Source organism: Ruditapes philippinarum, unplaced genomic scaffold (genome assembly GCF_026571515.1).
Source record: "Ruditapes philippinarum isolate M1 unplaced genomic scaffold, ASM2657151v2 ctg13859_1_1_1_1, whole genome shotgun sequence".
NCBI classification, from domain to species: domain Eukaryota; kingdom Metazoa; phylum Mollusca; class Bivalvia; order Venerida; family Veneridae; genus Ruditapes; species Ruditapes philippinarum.
In genome coordinates this window covers 4,261-18,644 of record NW_026854663.1, presented here as the reverse complement: position 1 = coordinate 18,644, position 14,384 = coordinate 4,261, and the positions used below count along the sequence as shown (strand labels likewise).

Sequence of the window (14,384 nt, the reverse complement as noted above, 5' to 3'; positions counted from 1 at the left end):
TCAAATTTTAATAGATAATGGTGAAAAATCGAGTAATATATAGAAACAAGGCGATTTAGTATAATGACTAGAGTTGATACAAACGTGTAAAATATCTGTAAGTATAACAGAAATATTTGGCAACCCTGTATATGCTACTTACTAGTAGCTAAAATGCTATAAGAGTAGAAGTAGTATCTCGGACTTTAATTGTTAATATAAATTCCGTGGAAGTTTCTTCTTTCCTTTAAAAAAAAGTGTAACTACCGACCTTTATAATATATCATAATAATATTAAAAATATATTAAAATCGAAGCATGCAATGTGTTTGTTAGTTTGTAACAAAAACAGTACCAAATGTTTTTTCTTGTCCAGCCTTAAAAACAAAGGTATGTCTTACAGGTGGTTGAAAACGTTCTGTTTTCAGTTCTGTTGATGGATTAAAACACTTTACCAATAATTAAAATTTTTGAATACATTTGTAATGATGAAGTCAAAGTACACAAGTGTCATCTTTATAGCGTTCGTGGTTGTGCTGCATTTTGTTGGTAAGTTTTGACTTATCATTATTATCATTCATGTTGTTGTTGTTGTTGTTGCTGCTGCTGCTTTATGTATAGATTGACAGAAATCAAATTATTTCTTTAATTATTAATTATTATTAATGAGATTTGTACTTGACTTGGACTCCAGAGCGCACATTGACCCATCCCACTTTAAGTCCCTTACTGGTTACCGGTCCACAAAAGAGTTGAACAGATAATGTTGTGTCATGTTTTTAAGATAAAGAATGGCCTATCTCCAGATTACATGTCAGAACACTTTATTTCACAAGATTCCATTCATACTTATAGTACAAGACTTAGTCAAAAGGGTGGATATTGTCTACCTAAGGTCAAAGGCCAGGGTTCTAAATCCTTTGCTTTCTCTGGTATTAAATTATGGAATGATTTACCTGTAAAGTTAACGGAGATCAACAGGTTACAAAGTTTTAAGGTTGCCACCAAAAGCCATCTTATGAACAGTATTTAACATTTTTTTAAACATGTTTTTATATATTTTTCAGCTCAGGATTTTAAATTGTCTGCTAGTTATCTTATTACAATTTTAGTAATGTGTTTTAAATCCTAGCTGTAAACAAGAGTATCATTAACTCAAGATTTGACTGTGATATACATTTTTATGATTTATTAGTATTTTTAAACATGATTATATTTAGGTTTGCCTCTCTATGTCATGCCGCCAATACAAAGGACCACAATGGAAATAAGAGCTTTTTGCCCTTTTTGTGTTATCCTTGGTTTTGGTGAGCATGTCATAGTTTTACTCGTATGTGATATAGTATTTAATAATGCTCATTATTTTATCCTATGTTATATTGTCAACTATATGTATATGCTTCCTTTGCCGAAATAAATCTATCTATCTCTCTTTTTTTCTTTCATTATCAAAATACACAAACGTTTAAATTTTATTAGTCATTTTATACTAAGTAAAATGTGTAAGCAATTCAAAATAATTCTGTTATGACCAGTATGTCTTCAGAAGAAAGAAACGGGATATTATCGGAGTGCAATAAAAGTTATCTGACGGTTAAAGGCACATTACGCCTAAAAAACGCTATCAATTTTATTTTTCATTTTTTTTATTTCTGATATGTTGTTGCATTTAAAAATAAATAATTTGTGATAAGATGAACTGTCTTTTGCTTTCTTTGCTCTGTTGGCAAATGGTATAATTATAGTGATTTAGTATTTTGTGTAGAAGTCAAAATATTATTTTGTTTACATTTTGCTACATTTATGACACGTTATTTCACGTTCAGCGCTACTTTCCCCAGTCGTTAAACATCTTCACGCTCGAAATCCATTATTGAACCATTATTAAACACATGTCTGACATTTCTAAAGAGTTTTATATAAAAAAAACTACTGTGCTTTTGAGAAATATCATCTACTATATATGAAGAACAAGCCTTTAAATTTAATGCAAAAAGAAAAATTCTGTGTATAAATCCAACAGTACATTATATTTATTTTATACTTATAAATGAAATATTGAAAAAATATTAATGAAATAAATGCGTATTTTCATTTACCGTATTTTTATTGTAAAAATTTATTTTTCACTGCAATGAGACATATTTACCGTATTTTCACTGGTGTCTTGCGGGACTACTTTCTTCTTAATTCAGCCAATTCCCAAAATAAATGAAGTCTTTAGAATTGTAAGGTCTAAGGAGAGAGATAAAGGATAATTATAATAAATAAGTATATAATTATCATATTTCATACCACTCGATGAAAACAAATCCTGTATTCATAGAAAATAAAATCAAAACTTGAATATCCTCTATACTGTGTTTTAGAGTTTTGAGGAAATAAAGAATTATGTTACACACAAGTGTGATCATTTTTCTTAAAAATATGATAATTATGTATTTGGTCTGGTATAAAACGAAAATTCTTTCTCTTTTCAATTTCTAATCCTTTTATTTCAAGCTGCACGCCTCCAGATGAGCCCAAATGTTTCATGAAATTCAGTCTTTTGAAAATTGTATTAAGATTTTAAGAAAAGTTAAAAGATTCAATATTTAATTAATTATTTACATGTTATGTGCAACTAATGACTGATTTTGCAGTATCATTCACTATAATTCTACTGAGTATTCTGCTGCGTTACTAACACATTAGGAGGTATTTACTCGTATGTATATTTTGACCTCTTTTTGGTTATAAACGTGGATTGTAAGTGCCGTTTGCAATGTGTAAATTACTTTCTTTGTTCACTTCACAATATTTTACTTTTAAATAATTTTCAAAATTTTCATGAATTTTATTGCTATAGTGAACTATTAACAACGTATTTGAATAAATTGAAAGTGGTTTCGAGACATACATTCTCGTGTGTTCAGTTTAATTTCATAAAAATCTTTGAAAAGTTTTGGAAAAGCTCGATGAATTTAATTTTATGTTTATTTTCAAAGTTAAAAAAAAATCCAATGGTGCAGTCGCACAAATAAGTAATAAGGACTGCAAATGATTCAGGAAATATAATTATTCATGTTATGTAACGCGGTTGAATAAATGTACAGTTAAATATCTTTTTTACAATCATCTGTAAATTTTATAATGACAATTATCAAAATCTAAAAAAAAATGTAAATGAGACATAACAAAATGTCAGTTGAATAATATACCTACCACTTCAAGGTTTGTTTTACGGCTTTTTTTTTTTATAAAAAGAAATGATTTCGTTGTTAGACCAAACAAATAATGGTAGCGAAATTTCAGACCCTGATGTGCTTATTTTATTGTGTACTTAGTTTATAAATACGTATAATTACACCAAGGCAGCGTTTATTTCAGGTCATGCACAATCATTTAACTATAAGGACCAAATAGCACAAGGAACTTGTACATCGATACTCACTGGCGGACCGGATCATGTATATGCTGTTAGGAGGTCATGCAATTATGGCTCTAAAGAAACATGTGATGCGGTGTGCACTAAACTTGGGTATATACACACTTAATTCATACATTAAACAACAGCTTTTAACACAAATATGCCAAAGACAATCCTTGTTTCATCTTTGAATTTAAAGTGATTTACTTTTATTGTCCTCAAATCAATCACTTGGCAATCACTGATGTTGGCTAAAATCCTGTCAGGGACGGCATTCTAGTTTATATGGCGAAGCTTCCCTGTCTGCTTGCGGATGGTTTCTGCCTCTAGCCAAGTACCATCTCGTGATTAAAAAATGCACGAGGGAGTATCTTGAGTATTCATAGTACATTTGAAATGGAAATTTTATCTGTTATTTTAACGTTGTCGCCATGACTTTTCCCCGTTACCCCTCTTCATTACCAAGAAGAAATGTTTTCAAATAAACAAACCCTTTCAGGCTCGTTAAGCCTAAAAATGCTGTCATTTTTTTTCCCAAAAACTTTTCACTTTTGATGTCATGTTAAAGTTCCAAAAAGTAACTAATAGCCATATTTTCTTCTTTTTGGCAAGTAGTAAAACTCTTATAGTAGATAGCATTTTGTATGGAAGTCAAAATACCTATTTGTTTATATTTCGCTACCTTTATCGCAAATTTTTCCCCGTTTCTTATGCATTACGTGCCTTTTACCTGACGCAAGCGGAAGTGATCCCAAACCGGGTTGTACATCCTCGCTGCACTGTTGGCAAACTCATATTGATATCCCCATTACAGATAATGGACAGCTCCAAAAAAATGGAAATTTGACAAGTCCGGACGTGCAAAGACATGTATTTCCAACAAAAATTGTTGAACTAAATTGATAACGATTTGTCTAGATATAAATTAATGTATTCTTACTTATCTATTACATTTTATGTACATAGAGATTTGTGCCAGCCTTGTCATTAAATAAAATGCAAAACCTGAAGAAATGAACGAATGGTGGTCAAGATTGGTCATCATTAATCAATGATCGATTTTATGTTAACTTCACAATATTTCTCCACATTCCCTTTAACGTAGTACCTGTCATCCCACCTTTACTGAGCACTTTGATTTTATGTATTTCCCTGTACATGGACATTTTACATCTGCCTTAATGTCCCTGAACAGATAGAAGTTTCAGAACAGTGCTTGTGTGGCACTACGTAGTAAAAACTGGCTTGGAACTCTTTTAGAAAAATATTTCATAAAATTGATTGTTCATATATTATTGATGTGATTCTCATTGCCAGGAAACATTGCTATAATGCTGTACACGTCTATCCTGAAGTCATGATAGGAAACACCGAGACAGGAAAGGAGAGCCTTCGTGCATATAAATACAACTCATGTACTAATCCAGGTTGTGGACCAAATTATTGTTGTTGCGCTATCAATAAACGTAAGTATTCTCAATGAAATCTGAAAAAAATACGTTGGACATTTTTCAAAAACTTTCACAGGAATTTAGTTGATAAACTTTATGAAAGAATTAGGTATTGTTTCAGAAGTCTTACCGACAAATCATTGTAAAATCTATTATTGTCTGATTTTATTGACCTGTCTTATAGCACTCATTTAAATATTCGATCCCACTTCGGGTTTGTCCGTTTATTTTACGAGAATTAATATGTAATAGAAAGAGCACCGAAACACGAGGCTATCTGATTTGTACGAGGGGGCGTAGCCCCCGAGTATAAATCAGATTGCCGAGTGTTTTGGTGTTCTTTCTCTTTTGTATCATAGTCAAACATAAAAACACGTTCTCTGCTGTCACAATACGAAACCCCGGGAAAAAGTAACCAATGAACGAGCATCTGAATATGATATTTCTGTCGCTTTCCCTTTCTCTTCCGTCACAATATGTAAACCCCAGCAAAAATGAACCAATCAATGGGCACGCTCTTGAGTGTGTGGTAACTAATACCTGCACTCCAGTTAACGCACTACATGTATATGTATACGATTTAACTCTGACACATTTTCAACAGAAAAGTCCCCAAACTATGATACAAGGAGTATATAACTAACATTTGGAAAACTCCAAATAGCTTAATGTAGGTTCTCGTAACATCCGCAACAGCACAGTCGGTTAAGTGATTACCTAATGTATGAGAGGTCCGAAGTTCGATCCCTTCTTTTGACATTCTTTTTAGGCTTATTCTTTCTTTATATTTAAGTACCTTTTAATAAAAATTCTCAAGCGTTTGCAAAATTGTGTACACTGATATGAAACAACTAAGAAACGTTGAACTGTCACGTTTTGTGTTGTATTTTACGGCACTGAAATGACATTTATTGATTTTAATCCGAATGAATTTTGAAAATTAATTCTTAAACAAGTATAGTATTTACCAAAAAATTGCAAAACATGTTAACCATAACTTCAAAAATGTTGAAAATAGTTATTAATAAAAAAAAACTGGACATACGATGTCTCGATCTTACAAAACTTAGGGCATTTAGATATTTAACCTATTTCTCTATAACGGTCAGTGCAACTAATTCATAGTAACAACATCTTACTGCCTACATCTAACGGAATTTAGATATTATTAATATATTCTGTGCATTGACCGTATAATCAGTATGGAATTGACAGGTTAATAAAATCAAACAATATTTAGATACAAACTTGATTGATTGATGATTACATGTGGTATTTTACACACGTTATGTAACCGAGCCATTATTGTATTAACATGATGCAACGGTTTCCAAATTGTGAAAAAAAATGTCAAAAAATAACTTGCGCAGGCAATCAAATCAATCTATATGTTGTTATTTTTTCAGCTCATGTGTTCATCAGTTCAATACTTTATTTATAAACTGTATTTCATATTTATGTAAACCCACGTGTATACATCCAAAAGTCGCACGAGATCCTCAATTTCTATGAACTCTACCTTGCCACACTTGTGAATCTGTACTACGTAAATTGCTGTATAATCGCTAAAGTGACTGTATAATTTAAGATTTGATGACCGAGTATATGGAGGATATTTGTTTGTTTGTGTGTAAGATGAAATTTTATAAATTCATTGAGTGGGCTTTAAAAACAGTATTCTCACGAGTGGCGTAGCCACGAGAGAGAATGCCGTTTTAAAAGTTCACGAGATGAAATAAAATTACTACTTACACAACATAAAATTAATATTGTTACTATGAATTAGTTGCACTGACCGTTATAGAGAATGGGGTAAACTACGGGTATGAAATATCTAAAGGCCCTACGTTTTGTAAGATCGAGACATCGTATGTCCAGTTTTTTTTTTTCTTATTCTTTTTATTTTATGGTTAAAAAAAGTTAAAACGAAACTTCCATAATATTTAAGTGACATAATGCCCATCCAAGGGTATATAGTGTGTGAACAGGTGAATATCAAAATAAGTTACAACTTGCCATAATTCCTTTAAATTTAATAATTTACTTCCCATAAACAATAAATAATGCACAGATCCAAATAAAATTTCTGTAAATTTCTATTAGAATTTACCTCTAACGCTCAGTTTATAAAAAGAGTGAGACAGTCTTTTTATATTTTATGCATATTTACAATTTTATCCTGAACGTTTTCCAATATCAACTGTCAAACACCATTTAAACAGTCAATCTTTTGAAATATATAGAGTCAATTCAACTTGACTATGAAAATATGAGCATAATGTCACTTTAACGTTAATATTAAAATCTGTTTTCAACATTGGGAGCCTCATTTAGTCGAATTTCTCATTAAATACAAGAAGTCTTGGGCTGAAAATAAGTTCGACAATCAACGTTAAATGGCGGTGATATCATTCATTTTATTAGAAAATTAGAATGATCGCTTGTTTTAACAATAAAAACATACAATTCTTGTAGGAGAAAAAGTAAAACCATCCATCCATATTTCTGTTACTTACTGCGAATTTGTATTAGACCTGGCTTTGTGAAATGTAAGCGGCCGCCATTTTTAAAAGTTGTGTATTTCACGAGAGGAAAATAATTGTGTTTGATTTATAGGGATATCATTTGGATTTGTTAGTCATACACCTTTTTAAAAGAAAGAAAGCTTATTTGAGGATTGTAACAGACAATAAATAAGTGTTGACAGATGTGTTAACATTCAAAAAGCGGCTAGGAAATTAGAAAACTTGGAATTGTTGAAAGGCTGCCTTACGAAAGCTGGGTTGTTTACTTATTCTATGGGCTGATGGCTGTCATTGCTATTCATGTTTTCATAAAGCGTATAGCAGTTATTGCTCGTAGGATACTTAACTATGCCTAAATGTCATCAAGAGCAGTTTTGCATGTGGAAGGAATGTATTTTTCAGACTGTAAAAATCAAACAAAAAATAGAGACATATATTTGGTGATTGTAATTTGAATGAATAGAAGTAAGTTTTCTTCTTTTTATTACTTTTGACATTTAAGTTGTTTATCAATTTCAGCTTTGCTTTTCTGTAAACAACCTGACACTGTCAGAATTGTTAGCAAAAAAAAAAATTAGGTACCACATGGGGAAAATCTTAAAAAAGTAGTTTCGTCATTGAAAAGTGTGAAATTGTATTTGATAATTTTCACTGTGATTACCGGATATACACGCCTTTTAACGCCTTTTTCGCCCCCTATTTGTTGTCTCAAATGGTGAAAAAATGCCTTATTTAGGCCCCAGACACTCGTTTTTGTTTGAGAAATGTTGCTTAAAAAAGTGGCCACTTTTTCGGCGCCGCCATCTATCCAAAAGATACATCAGGGGTTGCCAGAAGGGGGATGTGCCCCCTTCTGTTTGGGGGGGGGGTTGAAGGGGGGCGGTAGTCCCCCTCATCGCCAAGAAAAATTTTGGACTTGTGAGAGGCTAAAAATGACCCCAGGTCGATCATAAGGTAACCTGTAACCAACGCTGAAAAGCCTTTGACTCTATCTTAATCCATTGAGAAGTTGCAGCACTTTGAAATTAATTCTGATGGAAAAAAATCAACGCAAAATAGTGATTTTTGGCAATTTTGAGATGTCCCCTCGTTGCCATGGTAACGGGAAATTTAAGACTGAGCATGTCGTTACAAAGGCAATGGTCCAGTCAACATTTGTGCCAAGTTTGATTAGTATTGAAGCAGTCTTTATAGTTTTACAGCAATTTGAACTTGTAACGGGAGACTGTTCAATGAAAACAGCCATTTTTCACAAAATGCTCATGAAGTATTGGGTTAAATAGAAAAATTAGTAAAAATCCTTTCCACAATTTATATTCATACCATAATCTGCATGCAAACTGCCATGTGTATAAATATTATATGTGTCAATGTGAAAAAATCAGGTTGTTCTCATGTACATTAACTGTAGAACCTGATTGTAAATAACAGTATTATTACTGTATATGTCTGTCTGTCTGTCTCTAATGACTTTACAAATATAATTAATAATAAAAATTGCACTTAATATCTTTCAAGATCCTCTACCCAATCCGAATGCGTTCAAAGACGAGATAGCACAGGCCACGTGCACTGCTATTTTGCCTGGAGCGCCCCGTCACGTTTACGCTGTGAGAAGAAATTGTTCTGGCAATGACACCTGTGATGATGTATGCAGCAAGATTTCGTTAGTATACTTATTGCTTATATATATAGATGGCTAAACAATCAATTCAAACTTTTTTGTAATTATTTTTCAAACCTGGATAAGATATTTGTTCATATTATTTTTAACTAGAATCAGATAAAGGTTTTGCCACATTTTCTGCAAAATCGTCTCAGGCATTATTTATTCTTTTTTATTATACCCCACTATATAGCCTAATGTGACGTCACATGGTGTTATCCTGGATATGAGTAAAATCCGTCAATATTATTTTGGGAGAGTAATCTATATAGACTTAAGAAACGTGATGTTTTAGTTCTCTCACCTGATATAATCAATATTACATCAATAATTCGGTATAGTAAAAGAAATGCCAACTGTCTCTCAGGTCCTGTCTAATATGCACTTTAACAATGACAGGCATGTGTTATATTATCTTTCACTTACTTTTCAGTGTATTAGTCATATTTAATCTTGCGCATTCTCATCATTATGTATGTATGTTTGTGTAAACTAACAGTTATCCAGACGGCTATTTTGTTCGTAGTAAGGTATATATCTTTCGGGGCTCGGTATTTTCGTCTTGATATATTCAGTGTTTTTAGAGTTATTGCCCTTGACTTTTTATCTTGTGTCGCATGTAGCACAAAAGGTATTTGACCTAGAGTCATGAAACTTTACAGAAATGTTGATCAGCATAAGTAGTTGTGAACCTGGATATTGTCTTGTGAATATATTTAGTATTTTTAGAGTTATTGTCCTTGACTTATTGAAAATTTACAATTTTCAACTTGTGTTGCATGTAACTCAAAAAGATTTTGACCTAGAGTCATTAAACTTTAAAGGAATGTTGATCAGCATGTGAAGCTGTGCACCTAGGGTTTTGTTTGTGGATTTATTCTGTTTTGTCAGAGTTTATTCTGGTATTTGCATGTGGTTATTGCCCTTGACTTAGTATAAATTTGCAATTTTCAGCTTGTTCATGCATAGCTCAAGAAGTATTTGACCTGTAGGCCTTGAAATTTACTAGAATGTTGGTCAGCATGTGTACTTATGCACCTTGGGGTTCGCTTGTGGATTTATTCAGTATTTGTAAAGTTCTTGCCCTTTACATAATGAAAGGTTTTAAGTTTTCAACTTGTGGCGCATGTAGCCAAAAACAATTGACCTAGAGTCATAACAATGACAAAACAGTGGAGTGGGGGGGCACATTTTTTAGTCCACCTAAAACGTTAAAATAATTATAGAAAATTAGAAAAACAAAATATATCACACACTAGTGTTTAGTTGTAATTTCCCAGAGCTTAATCCGTAACGTACAGGCATACGGTATTTAGCTAGAGTTTTGGAAAGGTTAATTAACCAATCATATACAGTTAACAGATCACGTGCTCCTCCATATATCGAAAACAGGTTACGTGCTCCTTCATACGCGTATCCTGCGGGCTTCAGCCCGCAGGGAATTAGAACACTTTTGGAAATGCCTGCTTTGTTTTATGTTTGATATAAATGAAAAATAAAAAATAGGTGATTGACTAAAGAACATGTTAATTAGTTAACGATTCCTTTGAAAGATGAGATTTGAAATAATTTAGACTTTCAAACTTATCGGCTTGGAGTTTTCACGGCAATTAGTTTTGGTGTGTAGAATATCAGTATTTTATATATACCTAACTTTTTTCTCTCTCTAAAATATGCTTAGAATTAGATTTAAATGCATGAATTGCTTACAACTTAAATGAAACAATAGTTTTAATGTTAATTATTAATAATAATTAATAATCATTAATAAATATAATGATTTTTTTTTTAATTTTGTGTTTTCAGAAAGTCCTGCTTCAACGTACTACATTTGTACAACAGTGCAACATTAGACAATACGGAAACCGGTAAAGAAGGTCTGCACACTTACAGATACAACAGTTGTAAGAACACTGGCTGTGGTCCCAACTTCTGTTGCTGTAGAAAATAAACATTACCTTAGCTCTCAACTGGAACATCCTCGGCTTTTATCTATAATAACTTACGAAGACTTACGGAAAGGGCCGAAAAGTTGCGATTGCTTAGCTCTAAGCATAATTTTTACATGCAATAAGCTACAGTTTTTGAAAATTTCAGATACAGATCGCTGGATCAAACAGATTTATAAAAATTAAAAGACATATCAATTCATTTATATTTTTATATATATTAATCTTAGAAAGAATGTAAGAAAAAGTTCTATAAATGACAAGTTCAAAACAAAATTTCGGTGTTTTACATTATCTAGTTAGATTTTAGTACGGTAAAACGCAATTTTCAACTTGCAATTACCGTAAATATACAAAAAAAACCTTACCGACCAAGGTTCTGTGATCATCGTACCATTGATAGCTCGACAATACGATGTATTTACATGAAAAGCTATCCTACTCAGCCGGCGTCGGCGTCCGCCTGAAGAATTTTGTGTAGTAATTTATCTTTTACTATAACTTCTTTATTTCTAAAAGTATCTACTTCAAATATATGTTCCTCATCATCAACATGAACAACATCATATTTGACAAGGTTCATAACTCAAGAACCAATATTTCCAGGCTAATCCCCCTTGAATTTACAATTTTCCTTAAAATGTTGATTTTACATTACATTATTTACTTCAATAGGGTATTTACTTCAAACTTCAAATGCATGTTTCATATTATCAACAACATTATATGTGACAAGGATGATAACTCTAGTACCAATATTTCAAGAATTATCTCCATTGGCCTTGAACTTGGAATTAACCTTCAAATTTTCCCTTTAAAAGTGTTGTTTGTTACTCTTATTTCTTTATTTCATCAAACTTTAAATATGAGCCGCGTCACGACAAAACCAACATAGTGGGTTTGCGACCAGCATGGATCCAGACCAGCCTGCGCATCCGCGCAGTCTGATCAGGATCCATGCTGTTCGCTTGCTAACTCTATTACAAGTAGAGTAACTAATAGCGAACAGCATGACGCGCTCATATATGTTTCTTATCATTAGCCACATCATATGTGGCAAAGCTGCAATATTTCCAGAATAACAACCCCTTGAACTAAAAATATTATGCTTTATCTCACAAAGGATTTTGAAATTTCAAGTATATCATACTTATCATCAACCACATCATAATGACATGAAAATATATACCTTTAGCGTCAACATTTCTAGAATTATCTGCCCTTTTAACTTTTTACTTCTTTAGGGATTCACTTCAAACCATGGTATTTACTTTTGACTTAAGGTAAATGTTCTTTGTCATCAGTCACTGCATGTACATAACAAGTTTCATAACTTTAGCATCTTTAAGAGTTATCTCTTCTTGAACTTTTAAAATGTTAAATGTACTTTCTGCAGTTAGTCTTATGATATTTGTTTCCAAAAGGATTGGCTTCAGGTCTCAAAGTGTTGTGTATAGGCTTCATATTCAATGACATTGTCATGCACATGGCTGCATGTTATGCTGTTAAAATGTTGACTGCTTTCTTGATACTTTCTGATTTACGCCATGTCGTATTTTAGCTTCTTCGCCTCAAAAGGCGAAAATGCCTAAACACGAAGGGATGACAAAGTTGGACTTTGACGTCTCCTTGTATTTTCGCTTTTTCGGATTTTCGAGGGAAAAAAGTGAAAATACAACAGATGAAGTGCGAAAATACGATACATAAAATTGGTCGTATATTCGCATTCCATCCATCGTATTTTCGCTTTTTCGCGTTAAAAATACAAAAATCAATACACAAAACACACGCATTTTCGCTTTTTTCGCATGGTTACAATTTCGCATTGTTGCATTTTCGCATTGTTACATTTTCGCATTCTTGCATTTGCGAAAAAATAAAAAAGATATAAAATGTAATTTTCATCTTAAAAAAAGGGAGTATGTAATGCTAAATTTAACTTTGATGATTAAGCTTGTCTTACATATTGTTTTATGTGTCAGAAAAAGCTTTTAAATAGATCATTTTTTATCGACTCTTTCTTAAAATTTGGAAGTTTTGAGTAAATATTCCAAATAAGCCCCTACTAACAAATTTATGCATTATTTTTCAAATGCCACAGAGTTCTCGTGATAACTCTGAAGATGTCCTTGAGTTCTTGTGATAACTTTTGTTATGTGCTTACAGCACGTTTTAGTCAATAAGTGTGTAAATCATATTTCACCAAAAATGGTTTAAATTGTTGGTTTTGAGCGTAATTTAGTTCAAAAAATATTTTTTCAGTTACATTAATGCGAATTCATATAGGCATTATAAAACCGAATTAATGCACTAATGTCGTTTGTCAAATATAGTTTTATGTCTTAAAATTCGTTTGAAACATAAACGCTGAATATACAGCAACTATACATTGTTCATGAGAAGATAGGCATATATATAGGCATTATTTCTGCGCATAATAGACATGCATGGTGACAACGTTAAGTCAGTATGTGCTAGATTGTTGTCAATAAAAAAATGCAAAAATATTTCAAAGCTTACACCTATATAATAATGCTTACATATATGAATACATGTACATAAAATCAACCGCCTTACTTAAGCTGAGCTTCCTTCAAGTAGCGGCTTAATAATTTGTATCATTTTATAACAGAACAGAACTGCTCTGTTCATTTTATACCATAATAAACAAGTATATAATCAGGATTTGCACCCACAATGTATAATCTTTTTATACATGAAAAAAATCAACCGCGGTTGACTCTCACTACCGATCTCTTCAACAAATTTGAACGTGCCCTACGGGTTCAAGCGAAAAAAGTTCGATGCTATTCGGAACTCGGCAAATGTGGGTATTCCGGTACAAACTTTTACCGTTTTTGCCTCACGGCGAACTGAGTAAGACAACCTGTTGTTCTTATTTTCGAAGCTGTAACTGTAAAAAAAATGTGTGTACCTACAGACTAGCTGGGAAAATCCCAAACTATTCTTCATTCCTAAGTAAGCTTTTATTACGGCAAAAGTAGCAGTTTCCACAACTAGGATTATATAAGGGGAATGCCCAGAAGAATTTTTTACTGTAAAAATGACAACGTACATGATATTTCTATAGTACATCTGGATAATTATTTTCAAGTAAATCATGCTCATTAAGTTTAAAGTGGGCTGCTTGTAAAGATATGGAATCCAACTTTGATAAGAAAAAGAGCTTTCGGGGAACAGCAACGCTCGAAATTCGAAAGAGTTGCCACAAGAGTGTTTCATTGAGTATAATAATGCTTACCTTTTGCCTCCGGTCCAAAATACAACATATACAATTAAAAAACAAGTTAAATGTTGATGCTGCACATCAAAGACGCCGCCAAATGATGTGAACAGTCACAGGTAATGTACAAAATCAGAATTGAAAATCGTTCTCTATTACAG

At 32.3% G+C, this 14,384-nt stretch overlaps 1 protein-coding gene across 1 annotated transcript; it reads left to right on the top strand.

The window, feature by feature from the left end:
* The first annotated feature begins 373 nt into the window (after positions 1-373).
* LOC132740704 (uncharacterized) lies at positions 374-11,255 on the top strand. The gene is made up of 5 exons (XM_060728670.1): positions 374-528; positions 3,349-3,499; positions 4,706-4,854; positions 8,883-9,030; positions 10,837-11,255. Exons 1-5 carry the CDS (start codon positions 465-467, stop codon positions 10,979-10,981), a joined length of 657 nt encoding a protein of 218 aa, XP_060584653.1. The 5' UTR covers positions 374-464; the 3' UTR covers positions 10,982-11,255.
* The last annotated feature ends 3,129 nt before the right edge of the window (positions 11,256-14,384 follow it).